This window comes from Artemia franciscana, chromosome 12 (genome assembly GCF_032884065.1).
Source record: "Artemia franciscana chromosome 12, ASM3288406v1, whole genome shotgun sequence".
Taxonomy (NCBI): domain Eukaryota; kingdom Metazoa; phylum Arthropoda; class Branchiopoda; order Anostraca; family Artemiidae; genus Artemia; species Artemia franciscana.
Genome location: NC_088874.1, coordinates 15,256,564 through 15,276,568, shown reverse-complemented (window position 1 = coordinate 15,276,568; position 20,005 = coordinate 15,256,564). Strand labels below are relative to the sequence as shown.

Here is a 20,005-nt window from a genome sequence, read left to right as displayed (position 1 = left end):
CATTCGATTGTGTATATATTGGGCATGTGCCCTACTGTGAAAAAGTTACTATTAGCAAGGGAAAAAGCTGTATCCGACTTTATTTATGTTAAACCTCCGAAACTTTTTTTTTGCAGACGAAGACTATGAAAGAACAAAGTAAATATTTTTTATTGAAGATAGGGGGAAAGTTTTTGTGTCAATATGAAAGAAAACGAATACTATATAATACGATGGAATGAATATAAAGTGAATGCGATAACTGGCATTTTCTTTCAAGAAAATGGTAACTTTGAAAGACGGTAACTTTGTCCCAGACTTGGTAACCCACGTCTTTCAATACGATTTGAAAGACGGTAACGGTAACATTGTTCCAGCGTTAGAGTTGTGTTCAGTCTCTGAAACTTTGAAGTTATTTTTTTCTCTACATAAGATTTTGATTACAGGACTTTCTTGCTTAGTAGGACTATACCAGAATATTTTTGCTTAACTTTCATCAGGATTGTAAATTACCGTGTTCCTTTGTTTGTTTCTTTATTTTTTCTTTTTAGCGGCATCTTGGAGCAATGGGAACAGGAATTATGTTGGGATCGGTAAAAGGTATTGAAAATTCGGTCAATATGCCTGGCTCTTTGAATATGCCAGTTAAGAATGCCAGCAACGTTCAAAACGCTGACCAGTTCCATAATGATGCAAAGAGAAACAACTTACAAGGCGATTCTACTTCCGTGCTTTTAAGTGAAACCTATGCAAGTGAAACATTGGTAAATTTAAAAGGAAAAATCTCGGATCAAATTAGTGTAAATATTTCTATTGAGAGTGATTCTGTAATTAATAGTGGGGTGGCTTCTCAAAATAAACCAATAATAAACCAAGGTGAGAATCTGGACAATGTTCAAGTCAAGGGAATTGATGTTGTTGCTAAGAAGTCCAAAATACTTGACGAAACTGTAGTTTCTGTTGAATGGTCACCAGAAAATAAGGTAAATGACCCATCTACCACACGAGTACATTTAGATGCTTCTGATCTCAATGCAGATGTCTCTAGAATGCTTACATTACCCCATAAAGATGAAATAGCTATATTAGACCGTTTAATGCAGGAAAAAGAGACGTTACCTTTGAGACCCGTGTCAAAAAAACTGGAAATTCGGACAGTGATAGACACTCATACAAACAAAGCTCATGAAACAGGCCTCTTAGTTGAAGATGGGATCAAATATTCTGTTTGTTTAAAATGTAACCGGCGATTCAAAAAAGTGAATGATTTAGTCCGACATATTCGAATACACAACAAAGAAAAGCCTTTTCATTGTAGTTATTGTAATTCTTCTTTTTCGAATAATAGTGCGTTAAAAGAGCACGAACATATCCACCAAGAGCCTGGTTATGAATGTAATATCTGCGGAAAGAAGTTTTCTTATAAGCGGCTTCTGCGGTCTCATAGTTTGAAACACGATAACAAAAGTCTTCCCTGCTCCATATGTAAGGTCTCTTTCCCAGATAAAGCCGAATTCTGTAATCATCTATCGGAGCATAGAGCCAAAGCCAATGAGATGCTAGAAAATCCCATAAGGATCCAAGATAATTCGGAAAATGGTAAGTTTTTTTCTCCAATTGTGCTTTGACATACAAATAACTTTAAATTAGATTGCAAAATATCCTGCTTAAAAAGCTACTCTTAAATTCCTGAAAGTTTTTGTCAGTCGATTATTTGTCCAAATATTCCCTTTCTGAATGCCCTCTTTTTTTCAGTGAACATTCTTTCAAATATACGAAAACAAATTATTTCAGGCTTTGATTTACCGTTACAATCACGAAGTATATGGTATGGGGAAACATGTATGATTTTATGTGAAATTGTTGTATTGGCTTCAGTATAGAGAATATTCCCTAGAGCCATGGGTTAAAAAGACGCATGGGTTAAATTGCCTTTTAAAAAAATAATAGGAATGCTGCTTGCTGTTCAACTAAAAACAAAATTTTTTGATGTGTTTGGAAAAGAGCCAATGATTGGCTTTGATTTTAAAATTTCAAAAAGTGTCAATACAGGTCTAGCTCGCGACTGATATATTCAATTTGTTTTTTGGACGATTTTCTGCTATTCAATAAAAGTCCCAACCCAATAAATTGAAACAACCCAACAACTGGAATTAGTCTCAATGAAAATATGACACATCATACAGTGATGTTAAACGAGGCTGTATACTATATGAGTTTCTGTAGAGCTAACTTAGCGAATGAAAGATCTAAAGCCGAACTGACCAGCCATGACAAAGAAAGAGAAAAAAACATCTCAAGGTGAAGAAACAAACAGGACTACGGCCAGTAGAGGAAAAAGCCGAACTAAAATGATGCGATATTTCGCCTGTATAAAACAAGGCGTCTTGAACGCTAAATATAGACGAAGAACAAAGATAAAATCTAAAATAATCTCTATATATACAATTAATACTACTGCGATTGAGCACCACAGAAGAATTTGTATACAGTTGCGAGTTACTTCATTGAGCAAACTGAAGCGACTGGATAAAATAAAAGAAAATGAATATAAAATTAATAATTTCGTTGCGAAATAATCCTTCTGTTTGGTTCCACTGCTGCAATTCTCCTTGTTCTTATATTTAAACTAGTCTCCTTGTGATTTTATAAAACCTTATTAACATTACTACCTGTAGGTTCACTTTTAAGAAGAACGCCGTAAGTCGAGTCAGTATTTAAGTTACCTGCATCTCTATTTATTGGAAGACTAGCGAAGATATTTTTTTATTATTTTAATGGATTCTCTAGCCTATTGTGTCAAGCCCCTAACGAAATAGCGGTGTCATAATCAAATTCTACTGAATAGTCAGGGTGGTGGAAAATATGTTTTGCCAAAACCGAAACGAAAGTTTCAGGAAAATTTCGAAAGGAAAATTTCTGAGTTACGATTATCTATTGAGTTACGATGCCCAATAAACGGTTCAAAAAACTGTTGGTGGGTTCGGTCAAAGTAAACTTTGTACAAGATCAAGGCATATAAACACACCGCTACCTAAATTGCCACGAGTCCTACCCTTCCCAGAATTTAGGAAGCTACTCAAGGGTCTAACTGATTCAACGTATTTGTCAATGTTATATTTACGTTAAATTTATTTCAATCTTTTCACGAATTTTACGTAAAACGAATTTTCTGTAAATAGTACGCATTGCACTCCCGGCCCAACGCAGAGAATCAAGAAATCAGCACCTGTGTTTTGCAGACCATTGGTCAGATGCAATTTTTTTTAAGTATTCAACACACTTAATTTTTTTTTAATCCAGTACTATTATACGCACTTAGTTTCATTTTTGAATTAAAAAACGGGAAATCATTGCGAAGCTGGGGAACGCAGCCATTGTCGATATAAAACTGGTTTTCTTGTTTGCTTTTTCATACTTTCTATTTTTTCTAGGATCGATTTCAGCTACTATTCAGACTGGAACTGCGCATAATGTTTCCTTGACCACTATCGATTCTACAAATTTGAAACTTAAAGACGGTGGTATATTTGTATGCCAACAATGTGGCAAATTCTTCCTGTCGAAGGCTGAATTAACTGAGCATATTACGATTCATAACTCCAATGAGGTTTACGTGTGTGCTAACGACGGCTGTGGTGAAAGATTTGGAACCAAGACAGCTCTAAGGAAACATATGGACAAACATAATTTGAGAAACTACTTATGTCCTTACTGCCAAGAGATGTTTAAAACTTATTCTGGCTGCCGAAAGCACATAATGACTCATTTAGGTGAAGTGATTGAGAAAGGCAGGCCTTTTGAAAGTGCTCTCAGTGATAATGATGACAAACTTTGCTTGGAAGCTAAATATGAAGTGCCTATTGCCACATATCAGAAACAAACGTCCACACATGATGCAATACAATGTTTAAGTAATGATAACAACTACCGGCAGGATAGGGTAGGTGTTCGTGTCAGTGATAGTACTGATCAGTATGAGATAAGTACAACGTACAGTTTTAGCAAATACAATGACACCTTGGATTCGGGTAGTAATTTATCAAGACATCCTTCTTGTGGTGGTGGTCAACTTCTCAAGGATTGTGAATACCCTAACATTGATGTTCGACCTATTAATAAAGTAAATGCGCCGAGTATTAACTATCCTGGAAGTCAAAGTGAAAATCAAGAAGAAATGGTTGATAATCTCGGCTCTGGATTGAAAAGAATGGACTCGCCGAGTTTGCTCCGAGCTTTTCCCTTGAAAAAGCGACTTCAATTAAGAAACAATAAAGTTAAAACTGAAGAAGAAGAAGAAGAATTGATAATTGTTGGCTCGAATAAAAATAATACAAATGAAAATAACGAAGCCGAATCTTTAATGTTGATTTCCAGTGAACAGCTTCTTCAAATATCCCATTCAAACCCAAGGGATGCAATGAATAATACGACTGAAAACGAAGGATATAGAATTGTTTTTGTCTGTGATAATGATCAGCGTGATGCTCAAGAGCATCTATATGCTCCTGACAACAGCTTGGTTGTTGTACAGCAAAACTTAGAGCCTGTTCAAGTTGACAAGCATATAATATGCATTGAAGACGATGAGTTAGACGAAACATGGTCGATAGCTCAAACGAGAAAACCAAGTAAAATGAAATCAAAGCAGACTAAGAAAATCTCAGATAGTAAGAGATTGAAAGAGGGTAAAGAAGTTTCTTTGGAAAGGGCCTTTGCTTGCAGTTTGTGTTCATTGTCATTCAAGACACGTGCTGCAGCTACGAAACATCAAGATAAAATGCATGCGGCTAAGAAGTGTCTTTTATGTTTCATGGATTTCCTTGATTCTGGTAATTTTTTATTTTATATATATATATATATATATATATATATATATATATATATATATATATATATATATATATATATATATATATATATATTTATATACATATATATATATATATATATATATATATATATATATATATATATATATATATATATATATATATATATATATATATATATATATATATATATATATATATATATATATATATATATATATATATATATATATATATATATATATATATATATATATATATATATATATATATATATATATATATATAGTGCATAGTTTCGCTCTACATTGCTCATTCATATGGATCCATCTTCCTTGGGAAAAGAGGTATTTTACATCAAAGTAATATGTTGAATCCTTCAAGCAAGCGTTTAACTGCTGTATAAATGTAGAAATGGCATTTTGTAAAGGACTAATTCCGCATCGTGAATGCTTAGTACTCCTGGTATTTTATGTATTTTTTCTATATAATCATATAATATCATATGGTCTTGATATATATATATATATATATATATATATATATATATATATATATATATATATATATATATATATATACACATATATGTATATATACATATATATATATATATATATATATATATATATATATATATATATATATATATATATATATATATACACACATATATATAATATATATATATATATATATATATATATATATATATATATATATATATCAAGGCTATATCCAGGGAGGGGAGTTAGGAGGTTTGAACCCCCGTAAAAACGTAAAGACTTTGAGTCGTAAAAAAGTAACAAAAATGGATATAAACAAATTTCTATGCGTTTTTTTATTTTTGGTTTTTCTAATCCCCCCGACAAATCATTGTGTAAAACACCCCCTCCCCCCCGAAAAAAATCCTGGATACGCCCTCCAGTTAATTCTTTAACTTTCTTTAAGTACTATTATTTTGTCTTAAATATGATATATATATATATATATATATATATATATATATATATATATATATATATATATATATATATATATATATATATATATATATATATATATATATATATAGTATATATTATATATATATAGATGTACATAAATATATATATATATATATATATATATATATATATATATATATATATATATATATATATATATATATATATATATATATATATATATATATATATATATATATATATATAATATATGTATAATTAGTCTATATATATATATAATCGCACGTCCGCTACCTGTAATATCAGCCGTGCAAACTGAAATCAGTGACATATTCGCTTGTATATTCTTTTAACTTTCTTTAAGTACTATTATATTGTCTTTGATTTTAATATGACTTTTAATTTTAAATTTACTAATTTAGGTGAGTTCAAGAAACATTTGCAAGAGCAACATAAAGAAGGACATGAGGTTTTTACTTGTTGTGAACTAGCATTTAAGGACTACCAAGGCTTTTCTCAACACTTTTTAACAGTTCATGCTGCAGAAGAAGAACCGGGACCTACGGTTGTTGTGAGCATTTTGCTTTATTTCTCTTTAGTGGATTTTAAACCTTTCATTTTAACTTGTGCATCTATGACCCTACAAGAGCTTATACCATATTTCGCACCTTTATACAAGTTAGTCTATCAAGCAAATAACTTCCTTCGTTTCTGTCTGGAGATATAAGTCTGTCTTCTGTCTGGGAAAACTAGGATATTTTCCCCCATCATGATTTGGCTCATTTGTCACAGTGAATGAGGTGATGAACAAAACAGATGTTTATCTAGTCTTTATATTGCTTGACCTTGTTTCATGCTGCAAATCTATCTGGAGCTGTGTTCTGGGAGGGGTGAAAGTTCATCAAAGTATGTGTTGATCCCATCTAGTTAAGGTTCAATAGCGTCGTAAAAAGTGGCGATGAAAGTATGCAAAGCACCAGCAAAAAATTAAGCCATTTTGACGTGCCTAGAGTTGTTAGAAAGACATGTTTTATTTGTTCACTTTAGCAACGTTGTTGTCACCTATGAAGGAGGCAACCGGGTCCGTGGTTTTGAAGGATTCTTCTATCTTCCCTTTATTTTTTATACAATTTGACTTTCAAATTTTTATATCGAAATTAGCCACAGACAAAAAGAAAAATATTCTAATTGCCAATAAGACCGTCAAAATTATGTAAGCTCAAATTGTTTGATTGTTTAGGTCCCAAATAGTCATATGGCGTAATTAAATATTAAAGAGTTTTTTTGGGCTAAAATTTTATTAAAGGATTCTGGCGTATTTTGATGTAGTTTGGGTTAAGAGAAGTAAATTTATTCGAAAGGCCCCATTGTCTCCCAAGAAGATTGGGCAGTATCACAGGTGTATTACCTGAATAGGTACCAGATAATATCGGAAAACCTTACAGTGCACGAATAGGTAATTAGCCACTATGCATCTAACAGAAATGACAAAATAAATGGTCGAAGCAACTCGGATTAGATATTCTGAACGAAACTACTGATTTTGGATCCTATGTCAATATGCTCCACACTACTTAGGAACCTGGTGCTGATGATATAAAAGAAAAAGCGTAACGAACTTGCTAGAACATAAGCTGTCTGTAGTCTATTATGACTTGACATGTCTAAAGGTAGTTCCTTTTTTAATGGCCAAGAAAATTACTGAACACATAAGCTAAACACAGCTGAAAAGGATTTTGCTGCGAATGAATAACTAATCTCTGCGCTGGTCAGTCTTTTTATTGTAAGATATTGTAAATTGGACTGAAGAGTGGTCATATCAAACATTGAATTACATTTATTTCTTCTAAAGCCTTTAAGGTTATGTTCCCCATCAAACACGATTTTGCTACAAGCCTACAGTCGAAACTTATATCAATTGCCTAATCTAAAAAGAATTTTAAAGCATATTTCAAAAATTTAAAAACTACACATTTCAAAAACATTGAAAGAAAATAAGCGTAGACTGCAGTAAAATAATATACCAAAAACTTGCAGAGGAAACATAAACATTGAGACGCAAGAAGCATTGTTTTATGACTAAGTGGATTTTTATCTGTGATGGTAGATAACACGAATTTTGCAGAAAATTATTGCTACTGATTGTGTATCTAGTTTCAATTGAATTACTTGAAACGGCTTCTTTTTCAAATACAGTTGTGCTGCTGAATCTTGTGACTTACGCCGAATTCTTACTTCATCTATCCTTCCACGGTGTGAATTCTGTCTTTATAAAAACCTGTGTTTGATTCCATTAGTTTGCACAAGTGTACTGTATAAATTTTGTTCAACTTGGATTTCAAATTGTCACAACTAATTTTATAGTGTTCTGTTTTTCCTTTTAATTCTTTTTTCAAACTCTCTTGTTTATCTTTTTTTGAAACCTTTTTGAACTTATTTGGTTTTGAATTCTGGGAAAACAGCGCAGCCTTTGGTCCCGCTTCATGTCACGGTGAAAACCGTAGGGGCTAATTGCTCGGGCTTTTTTAAAGAAAAGTGAAACCAAACAAGTTCTAATTCCTAGAAATTCAGGCGCTACATTTGTTTTCTTTTTTTTGTATAGCCTGTGAAAATATTTTTACTTCTTTGTTATTTTGAAGGTTGAGAGGCATTTAACCAGTCAGAGCATTGTGTTGGTTTGAAGTCCTGAATTTTGTTTTAGGATCTAGGACATCCTGGGAAGGATTAATTTGTTGTAGTAAAGCTACACTTTATTTCTTAAATTAGAAAGTACGCCGATCGCATTTCCCATAATGGTGTGGAATGTAACTCTGTCTCTTCTCTCTCTCTCTTTCTTTCTATATCTCTCTCCCTTTCTCCCTCTTTCTATCTCTCTCACTGTTCTCAGCAAACAAGAAGTAGAAAGGCAAAAACTTACAAATACAAGTGTTCATAGGGATATACACCAAATTGGGGTATTTACACGGGATGTATCAAGTTAGAATAATCTTAATCCAAGGGATATTTCTTCTCTGACAAACGGGATTCTATACCCATAAGTAGATTTCTTATAGCAAATTTCTGTTACTGTTTTGGAATTCAGCTACAATTGAATTGTTGGAATCAGTTTTTAAAAAATGCTTATTTTCAAACACAATTCAATTGATTCAAGATGCTCTATAATAGTACGTATTTATATATGTATTTCCAAAAAAGCCGTTGGGCTATAGAAAGAAAAAAAGAATATAAACATAACAAAACCGACAAAAAACAACAAAAATTAATTAAAAAGAAAAATTTTTACGAAATCTTCCCGAAAACTTCCTAATCTTCACGAAATTATTTACAAAAAGATACATCTTTCACGATGTATGAGCCCTTCATCAACACACTTAGCCAGATTCCTTAATGTCATTTTAACTCTTGATCCTACAATCCCAGATCCGCCAATTCCTTACGATTCCCCCAAAAATGAAACATATCCTCATCATCTTCCCCACACGTCGGACAAGGGACTGGGCTAACACTATGACCCCCCTAAGTTTTCTCTCTCTTTCCCCAATACCAATAGACCCTCCCCTGAATTTCAAAATCCATTTCCTTCCCTTTTCAACCTCAACTTAAAATAAAGTTCTTTCCCTACATTTCCTTCACCGTACTATACAGACTCAGAGATACTGAGGCCTCCTTTCGAGCCTGCTAATGCTGTAGTCCTTGCTTGCGTAACCTTTCTTTTACCTTATCAACCTCTGCATCTGAATTCGATCCATTACCTTCATTCCAACAATACGAAATTCCTACTTCATCTAAAAAAATTTTAATTCCCTGCGGCCACCCTACCTATATCTTATCCTTCAGCAAACTAAAATACGCTTCTTTCGCTAGCCTATTTTTACTTCTTAGAATTTTTATCCAAAACTTCACCATTCTTATTAACCTAACTTTTATTAACCTACTTAGTCCCATATCCCCCAGTACAGCACTGTGAGTGGATTTATGGGCCTGAAAACTCTCTTATAATAATTCCTTTGCATTCTCTCCAACTCCTCACTTTCTTTAAAACCCCACAGCTCACACTCGTAATGCATAGCCGGGAGAAGTTTACTCCTAAATAAATATTTATGCATTGCTAAATCCCTTAGATTGCTAAATCTTTCCAACCTCACTTTAAAAAAAATATTCATGCACACATTTCCCATTTGTACTCTATGCTTAACCTCCTGTGCATACTTACCATTCCAAAAAACTTAACCCCTAAATACACGAATTCTTTATTAATCTTAATAAAATCACCTTTAAATCTAGATTCATCATCTTTCCTTAATTTTCCACCTTTCCAAAAAACTACAATTACTGTTTTCTTCTTTTTAAATTCTAATCCTTTCAAATCCAAATATTCCTCCACTACGTTTAATAATGTTTGCATGTCTTTTGCCGATTCTGCTACGAGAGCAATATCATCAGCAAACAAAGCATGTAAACAAAGTACGTGTAGTAACCAACACCTTTCTCTACATTAGCATTTGTGGTAGTTAACAAAATTCTAATTCAAATCTGCTCCAACTGTAAGTAAATCTCCGAGGTCAAGTTTTTGATGCACTGAAATGTCTGGTAGTCCTGATCAGTGTCTAACAAGTAGATACAATTTGTATTAATTAGCATGCAATTACACATTGTACTTACGTATCAAGTTTAATTTTGATCTTAATTTTGTTCTAATAAACATTGAAACCACTAATTTTTGTATGCTTACAACTTTACAGCTCTGTTTCTGAAACGAAACATAATAATATTTTTCTCTGTTTTATTTGAAAGTATTAATTAACTTTTTTTTTTCCTTCCTAACATTCCATGATCGAAGCCCAAACAGTATGAGAAACTGACAAGAGGGGAAGCTAAATTTTGTTCCTAAGAACACATACAACCAATGCCACCTAGCATTACCCAAAAAATAACAGAGATAATAATAAAAGTAAAAATGAAAACATTAGTTGTTCTTATGTTTTTTTTTGTTTGTTTTTTTGGCACACGAAGATCAAAGAACCACTTTTGATAAAGTGTCTATATTTTTGTATTTTTCAAATACTAACATAATCTTCAGGGGCGGATTTAAAGCTTTGAACTTGTTGTCCCAAGCGTTCTTGCCGCTTCGTTTTAGCGAGATTTTTGGGGAAATCCTCGAACATTCGGGGATAGTGGAAGCGCTGAACAGAATGCAACTGATGAGCCAAAAGTAATGAAAGAGAGGGGTGATTCCGAAGTCTCAGCTGACATTCTTGTTGAGAAATTGAGAGACATCTAACAGTTTATAAGTGGCTGCGGAATTCCTGTGTCGTTTTAGAATAATTGTTCCGTGAACAGGCAGCGCGGCGTCGGAGTGCATCTGGCACTTTGACGATAAATCACAGCAGTCTAGTTTTTGTTAAGAAAAAAAATCCCTCGGTGATAATATTTTGCGCCCCCTGGCAGTGTGCGCCCCTAGGCCCGGGCCTAGTTAGCCTATTTTTAAATCCTGGCCTGGTAGTCTTAACTATTCTATAACAAATAAAAGTGTGCCTGCTACCTGTGCATTGAAGGTTATATCCAGATATAGACCTATAGAAGAAATTGAAATTTAACTTCTTTTGAGGACTCTTAGCTCTGTCATGGATCAAACCCCTGTTAAAACACCAGCAATTCTGCTCTCATGATTTTCTAGACTCTTCTGTCGAAACTGATATGAGCCTGTATCCAGTTTAAACAGCTTTTTATTCGTTAAATGTTAATTCTCCTTAAAAATCAATTAGAGTTACTGTTTTTCTGCCACACTTCTTACATGCTTGTCACCCTTTTTAATTACATTAAATTATTTTTCAGACTGTGGAAATACCATCCATCCCTCAGCAAGAAATTGCCTCTATGTCAACTCAGGTCCAATTTTCTCTACCGCTATCTAGTGAAAAGAAAAACATTTGCTCTGTTTGTAATTCCTCGTTTAAGAAATTGAGTGACCTTGAGCGTCATGCTGCGAGGCATGGCATTGGCAAAGATTATTTTTGTGAAATATGCAGTAGAAGTTTTCGTCATAAAAGCTCCTATTCAAAGCATATGAAGAATTATGTGCATAGAACGCCAGACATTAAGTGCAAACATTGTGGAGCTGCCTTTTACTCATATGCCACTTTCAATGCTCACACTAAAGACTGTTCGTATCCAAGAAAATGCAGTTGTGGTGCTGAATTTAGTGATTTTGAAGATTACTCCCTCCATTTAGCTTTTCACAGTATCGATTCTAGTCAACCTTTATCACATGGAATGCAAGGTGACTCTATATTTCAAGAGAGATGCTTGTCTCATTTAGAATCTGAACATTATCAGCCTCTTAAAGCTGAAAAGTCATTAAATCAACTGGAGACATATAGTTTGGAGACTATTTCAGAGCCTGGTAGGTCTGTTCCAGGTGAAATAGCTTCCATTTCAGATAAAGACGCAAATACACAACCGTACAAATTCCAGTTGGGTCATCATACAGCTAGTGATTACAATGCAATGCCTATGAATTTAAGCCAATACACAGTTGACGTACCAGTTCATCAAAACAGACATGGTAAGTAGAAAAAAACTACTGCAGGCACACAGATGGGAGGTACGAAATTATCCCTCCTGTTATCTGGTTGCTCCGAACGATGCAATCTAATTAAATGTTTTTGTTGTGGAGGCATTTGCACTGATGAAGGCAACCCTATTTCCTGAGGTTATGTTTCCGGGTCATACAATCATGGATGCACATAGGTCTGATCATTTGGAGGGGAAGGGAGGTAAAAGTCAGAATTACGAAAAAACGTATACTGAGGTTAATATTTCACTTTTTTTTATCGCGCGGAAATATCTTTTGCATCATTTTTTTTTGGGGGGGGGGGTACCTTTTCATCTTATTTTGGAGATTTCTTTAGGATGTTTTGTAATTTTTTTGGATATTTTCTATTTTTTTGCAAATGTAACAAATAGTTGATCATAGGAAATGATAATAGAATTGTCAAATGTATCAATTAATTAAGATTGAAACATAAATCGTTAAGCATATATTTTTTATTATTAAAAGAAAAATATACTAATAAAAGAAAAACATCTCCCGCTCGAGAAAAAATCAGAAAAGATATCGCCCAAAACTGATTGACCAGGGAAAATCAGTAAAAACATAAATCTACTAAAGTTGCGTTTGCGTTTGACTTTTTTTTTTGAGAAGACCATCTCATTCATAGGTATTTGAATGGTTTTTGCAAAAAGCAACGTTTCCTTTTCAGAAAAAATGCAAGTTTCCTTTTTTGAATATGAAAAGAACAAAGAAAACACAGAAAAGATCCTGCGAGACGGCAAGAAAGGCTAATGCTAAAAACAAACATTAGATATCACTAAAGTATGAAGAATCCCTAGGTATGGCAATCACTAGATTACCACCATTTAGCTGCACATATTGCAGGTAAAAGTTTCCCATGTTTCAAGGTTTACGTCTTTGAGGACCTCTCAATAAAACAAACACTTCTATCCTTTTCAAGTATAAACCAGTATATTAAATCCAATAATTGTTCTTAATGCTAAGATAGGAAAGATGAAACTATCCATCCTAAAATTGTGAAATTCCAAAATAGAAGCTCGTAAATAAATGTAATTCAAATCCACAAATATAATAAGGCAATTAGCTTTGCCTTATTGGTTATTGTCACCGAAGTCGTGGCTAAAATAGTCTTGGTGGCGGCGTAGACTGTTTTAACCGGTGAAGGGGACCCAAAAATTTAATCGGAGGCTCGCCAAGAAATAATCGGCGTCTTTCTATATTTCCGACTTCTTGAATTTTTTGTTTTCTTGTGATGGTCTAGTTTACGGAATAAGGCATTTCATACTCTATACTTTCCATTTGGTCGTCGACGGTGATTGCCATACCGGAATACTTTATGTCTGATAACAGTTGGTCATCGTAACTTCACTGCGATGTGCCAACAACGATATCGATATTTTTATTAACAACACTTGATATTTGATTGTAGTCGATAGGACCTAATGCTTCAATAAATGGCAAGTCATCTTAGCGGTACTCCCCCCTAAAAAACTTAAAGTTTCCAAATTTATGGATGTTTTTTTATCCAGATTATCAAATAATCTTCTTAAATATATATATATATATATATATATATATATATATATATATATATATATATATATATATATATATATATATATATATATATATTTGTGTGTGTGTACATTCCTGCTAATCAAGCTTGTTAACCATGTGTGGTGATATAATGGATTGTTGAAGTTGAGCATGTTTGCTCTTCGTCTTGAAACGCACCTGTAGCCACCCGCGTATGTATTTAAGTTAAATTATGCAATGACTGATATTGCCAATTCATGTCCACAAAGAACATTTGCTCCTCGAGCCTAATCTTATCCACACAACCTACCCTCTCTGCTACTAAAAGAAGGCTATCTTCTCAACCCCACTTTCTTTACAATACATTTCCTACGGGGATCTAGTATCTATTTCAAGGATAAAAGTTAATGGGTTGACAGCAATTGAGTATGCTTACAAGCCCCTTTTTGAGCTGGTATTTATTCGGTAAACATGCTGAAAGTAAAAGCGTATAATTATATTATACAAACTTTTATTATTTAATATTGAATATTTACCTCTAAATAACGACTATTGAAAACTATTGCTCACTCCCCAATAACAGTTTTAGTTTTGATCCAAATCTTCAGAAATAACGATTTGAAAAAAAAGCAACTTCATGATACACTAACTGTTTTTCCCTTTAGTAAACCCTGAAAATCCACTGCTATGTTGATCATAAGCACCAGTATATAGCATTTATAAAAAATAAACTTTATGATAATAGCTGCAGTGATGTAGAATCTATTAATAACACGATCGACATATATTAATAAATTTGACCTTATATTATTTTAGGTACTAATAAATATCAATTTTTCGAATTGAAAGTGTTACATATGCTTTTGATATGTGTTTCTAATAATAAACAGTAATTTAAATAGTAAGAAAATATGTGAAAATTCTTCTATTTTTTTGTATTTCTTCTGTTCTTCAATGTAAGTAAAGCTAATTGTCTAATTTTAGGAAACGAATACACTCTGCGCCTTCTCACTGACAAGGAAAATGAAAGACAAGATAATGAAATGCAACCTGAATTTGCAATTGTTTCAGCACCAAACGGGGATGAATCAATAATGTCCCAAGATTGTTATGTTGCGGTGCTGCCTGAGACCCATTGTGATGAAGTTGAAGATTATACTGATATGTCAATTAGGCCTGAACTGATCCACTCTGAGGGCAACTTGTCAACTGAGGTTATCAACAATGGTTTTGGTCCCGCTGAAAATCTTCCTCGTCCTTAGAATAGATTCTATATACATAAAAAAAAGAATGCAGAACTGTTGAATTAATCGAAAATGTTTATCCATGGATAGAGTTCTTAAGTCCATTTCTTGATTTTAGAATACGAAGTTTTTTTGGATGTGTTAGCTCATATTCTGAAGATACTTATAGTTGGTTATGACTGAAAATTTAGGCTAGACGTTGCCTCAATTTGTAGTTGTTTGTGTTTTCGTTTCTTTTTACACTAGTAGTTTCATATATTGGAAATACTCGTGAATAAATTAGGAGTAGTAGGCCTACTGTTAATAGAGCTTGTACATAAAAAATGCGCAAAATAATTCCTAATAGCCAAACTCCAGGAATCTCAGAATTCGATATAAAAACTGAATATTTCTTCTTAAGAGGAGAATATTCTGACGCTAATTTGGCCATTTCACTTGTTCTATGGATCCTAATTATATTATTCTGCGAGTTTGTCATGTTGTATTTTATTTTTTGTCATATAGTATTTCTTTATTAGCATCCACGGTGATTTTGATCGTTCCAAATAATAAACAAAATCTATTCACTGGGATGACGATGGCAGCCTACACAAAGGTCAAAAGTTTCCTTGATTGGTCCTTAATAGCCTAATCCACAAAACCAAATATTTCAGTGATGCTTATCCAGATAAAGTCAGTTACTTCTTTATTGAAAGATTACTCTTTTCTAAAATTTTTATCACAATTAAAGATTTTATCACAAGTTTCCATCTTTTTGCAATAATTTTACGAAAATGCAACACTTTGGCTTTCATTTTTTGTGATTTTTATCAGGACAACTAACAAGTAGTCGAACCTCCACCAAAACTGGTGGAAGGTAAGCATAAGTGTCCTATTTATGCTTTCTTTTGTGTCCATACATGACCCAATATCTCTGAGGAGGGGAGGTCCCTAAAGTTTTGTCATCACTAAATCTGCCTGAAGAGATTACCGGACTTCAATGAACCTTTGTGATAAGCAAGAAGTGTCTTAATTTGACTTTCTGGTGGCCAAACACAATCCATCATCTCCCTCAATTCTTTTCATCGTATTTTCGAGAGATAATGATCGAATCTTGGTTGAGAGTTTATAGTCATTATTTGTTATGCGGGAAAAAGGGTGCTTAAATTCGTATTGTTCATCAAAAGGAGTTAGTAGATCTAAATGAAACTTTCGGGCAATTAGAGCTGGTTATGCCTTTTGGGGTCCGGACCTTTGTCGAGGAGAGGCCCCCGAATTCTGGTCATCAGGAAATCTAACAGAAGAGGCTATCAAATATCCGCCAAATTTGCTTGAGAGTAAGAGTAACTGCCCTGATTTTTACTTGTGGGAGTCCGTGCCTGTTTTGACATTTTGCGGAGAGGAGAATTCTAAATTCTTCTTACCAGAACTTATACTAAACCGGGTTGTCAGGACTTAGTCATACTAATTAAGAAACGAGAGTAAAGTGTCCTAGTTCCACCTGTTGTGACTTCGTACACGATGTAACCTTTTCTTTGAAGGGAGGGGGAGGAGGAATTGTTGTTATTGCGCTATTTACCAAAAGAGTTGCCGGATCTTAACGAAACAGTCTGGCTATTGTCTTATTTATGCCTTTTGGGGTCAGGGCCCGATGTGAAATCTATGGGGGAGGAAAACATGGACAGGCAAATCAATGTCATCAGAATAATAATCGGAAATATGGTCATATCTCAACTAAACTAGTAAAACTCCTGTCTATATTCTTCGGAGTTTTCGTTTGATTCTACCTAAGATACAGAGGAAGAGGGATCCTATATTATTACTATAAGCACTTCTATAAGAAGAAGACATTGAATCCCACCCAAACCTGGTGGGAAATAAGAGATAGGCTCATGGCTGTGCCTTTTCATGGTCAGCATTTGCTTCAAGTAGGGGGGGGGGGGGTTACAAAGGTAGAAACATTTCTTCTCATTAGCCTAATTACTAGGGGGCTGTCAAATGATCTGTAAGGGAACTTCTTTTCTGCTTCTTCTTGAAAGTGTCCATCTTTACAAACTAGAATTTCTCTACGTCAGAATTTCAACGTCTGCTTGGAAAACTATTGAAGCACCAAGAAAACTCATAACATGCTTCTAAGACCTTCCTTGAGCATAGACTCGAATTAAATGCATTTTGGAATTAAGGAAATGAGTTTCTCCTAAATCCTAAATTTCAATTTCAATTGGTCTTGGGAAATCTGGACTATTCTAATTGACAAAAAATAGAACCTGTTTTGATAAATTTTGTCCCTTTTTTTAATTACTGGTGTTTCAAACGAACAAAGTCTGAGCATTGTCATGCAAAACATTTTGGCGTCACAAAAAAATCTTCAAGAAACATAAAACTTTATTTTCAGAAAAGTCAAAAAACAAATTTTACAAAAAAAAGTGAACTCAGACCAACTAATTCCAAAACTGCAGGCGATGGAAAAAGAACTAACTACATTCTCGACTTGTACAAGAATGTGCTTCAGTAAGCATGCTGAAGCTCTATTTCAATGCCAAAAACTGAGACATTGACCATTATTGAGTCAGCCAGATTTATAAAGGTAAGGGAATTCGTAAAATTGGGAGAAGTCACAGCCAAATGCAGTGTTTCGAATTCCACTGCAGAGTTTAATTTTTTCAGAGACTTTTATGTATTCCGTTTATAATTCTGTACCACTGTTTTAATGTTTTTTCTTTAAATTATCGAATAAGCCGTTAAGTTAAAATTACATCATGGATGGATTAGACAACGACATATTTCATTTTTACCCAGCGCTGTCTTGTAGAAATCTGACTATGGTTTGAAGATAAAATCAGGGACTGAGGAATATAGTCCCAAATGTCTAAGTTTATGAATTGAATAAGTCGCCTTGCCTGACACTCATTGCAGAATGGCCCAATTTTGACTTTAGACGCTTTTTTGCCTGTCATTTCACGCGAATGAACGGTCCTATTTCAATTTTAAATATCTTCGTTCAACCTGCCTAAGAGCATAAGTAGGCATGTATTGTTTACCTCTCATTCCAGGCAATCTAATGGTCCCATGACAATATTCAATTCTTGGTCAACCTGCCTGAAACTCTACACAGGCATGACTTGCTAAAAGATAACAAACAAGTATTGGTCCAATAAGAAAGACATACTTACTCCCGCCCTTTACCCGTCCCCTGGTGATTATGTGAAATCTTAATTTCCTTATTGACTATTGGTTCATTTTTCAAAAGACAATCATAAATTGGGTCAATATTTAAATTTCTCGTGTCTCTATTTACTGAAAGATTACCAAACATATGTTTTTTAATTTCTATAGTCTCCTTCGCCAACTGAGAAAAACCCCTATCATCAGAAATAGCCGTGACCTCATCAAATTGTACAAAACGTTCAGGATGAAAGAACGAATGTTCAGCCAGAGCCGAAACAAAAATTTCAGGAGGCTTGTTTAATTGTAGGTTTTTTTCTATTAAGCTGCAATGCTCAATAAATCTTTCAAGAAATTGTTGGTGAGTTCTACCAGTATAAACTTTTCGCAAGAACAAGGAATTTTATACACTCCACTAACTAAATTTCCTTGGGTTTAAATCCTTCTAGGAATTAAGGAAACTACTTATTGGTCTCACCATTGGTCATTCTCATAAGTGTCTATAATTACAATAGTGTAGCCTTTGTCTGCTCTAGTTACAGTACGGACCTTATCCTTTTTCAAATCAGAAATTATTTTAATGTCATTTTTTCTTTTTCCCAGGGAAATTGTGATATCATATCACCCAGGGAAATTTAGTTAGTGGGGCGTATAATATCCCTTGTTCTTGGGGGAAGTCTTATATTGGTAGAACTCACCAACAATTTCTTGAAAGATTTATTGAGCATCGCAACTTAATAGAAAAAAATCTACAATTAAGCAAGCCACCTGAAAATTTTGTTTCGGCTCTGGCTGAACATATGTTCTTTCATCCTGAAGATTATGTACAATTTGATGAGGCCACGGCTATTTCTAATGATAGTTTTTTTCAGTGGGCGAGGGAGGCTATAGAAATTAAAAAACATATGTTTGGTAATCTTTCAATAAATAGGGACACGGGAAACTTAAATATTGACCCAAAGACAAGGGAATAAGAATTTACATAATCAATAGGGGACTAGATTACCTACTGAACCAAAAAGAGTTGCTTCAATAATAGCTGACAAGAGGATTATTTCGCAACAGAATAATTAACTTAGTTTCAAATAATAATTTTTTCCTCAGTTGCTTTGATCTTCTCATTGAAGTAACTCTAATAGCCTCTTTTCCCTACGTGGATCAGTTGCAACCATTGTATATTATTAATATTGAAAATGGTTTAATTTGCTTGTAGTTTAGTGTTGTTTTCTTGTGCTGAGGATGCCGAGTGTTGCATAAAGGCGAAATATCCACGTTGTTGTAGTCTTTTCTCTCTACTGGTCACAGTCTCGTTTGTTGTCTTTTCATTGAGTTTTACTTCTCTTTGTTGTTTTTTGTCATGACTGGCCAGTTCGGCTTAAGAACTTTCATTCTAGTCTTAGAACATGCCTGATAAAAAGAAAGACAGAATCATTGAAAACTTTCTCTAATTAGTTCTCCCCATCCTATGGAGTGTATTCTATTGTCGTCGGATCTTTTGGCTCATTCCAATTGAATACTCTCTTTTGTCTTCCCTAGCTGTTGCTTTTGTTCAGACAAATTGTCTAACTACCATTTAAAAGTTGATTTTGTTTTTTAACAATTGCTCGATAAACCAAATGAAATTCATTAACCCGGGAGCTAAACAGCCGTGGCACGTAAATATTGTTCACGAGTGAATGTGTGCTTAAATACATCTTATATTACTTCCTAATAGATACCAAATGCTGA

The 20,005-nt window shown here is 33.8% G+C and overlaps 1 protein-coding gene across 1 annotated transcript in view; it reads left to right on the top strand.

Moving 5' to 3' along the window:
* Positions 1-15,406, top strand: part of LOC136033735 (zinc finger protein 236-like) — a 44,828-nt gene extending 29,422 nt beyond the window's left edge. Inside the window, exons 10-14 of the mRNA XM_065714628.1 lie at positions 531-1,578; positions 3,414-4,811; positions 6,202-6,350; positions 11,615-12,344; positions 14,874-15,406. Of these exons, the coding sequence (XP_065570700.1) occupies positions 531-1,578; positions 3,414-4,811; positions 6,202-6,350; positions 11,615-12,344; positions 14,874-15,151 (3,603 nt within the window). The 3' untranslated portion in view covers positions 15,152-15,406. The remainder of the gene's footprint in view (positions 1-530; positions 1,579-3,413; positions 4,812-6,201; positions 6,351-11,614; positions 12,345-14,873) is intronic.
* The last annotated feature ends 4,599 nt before the right edge of the window (positions 15,407-20,005 follow it).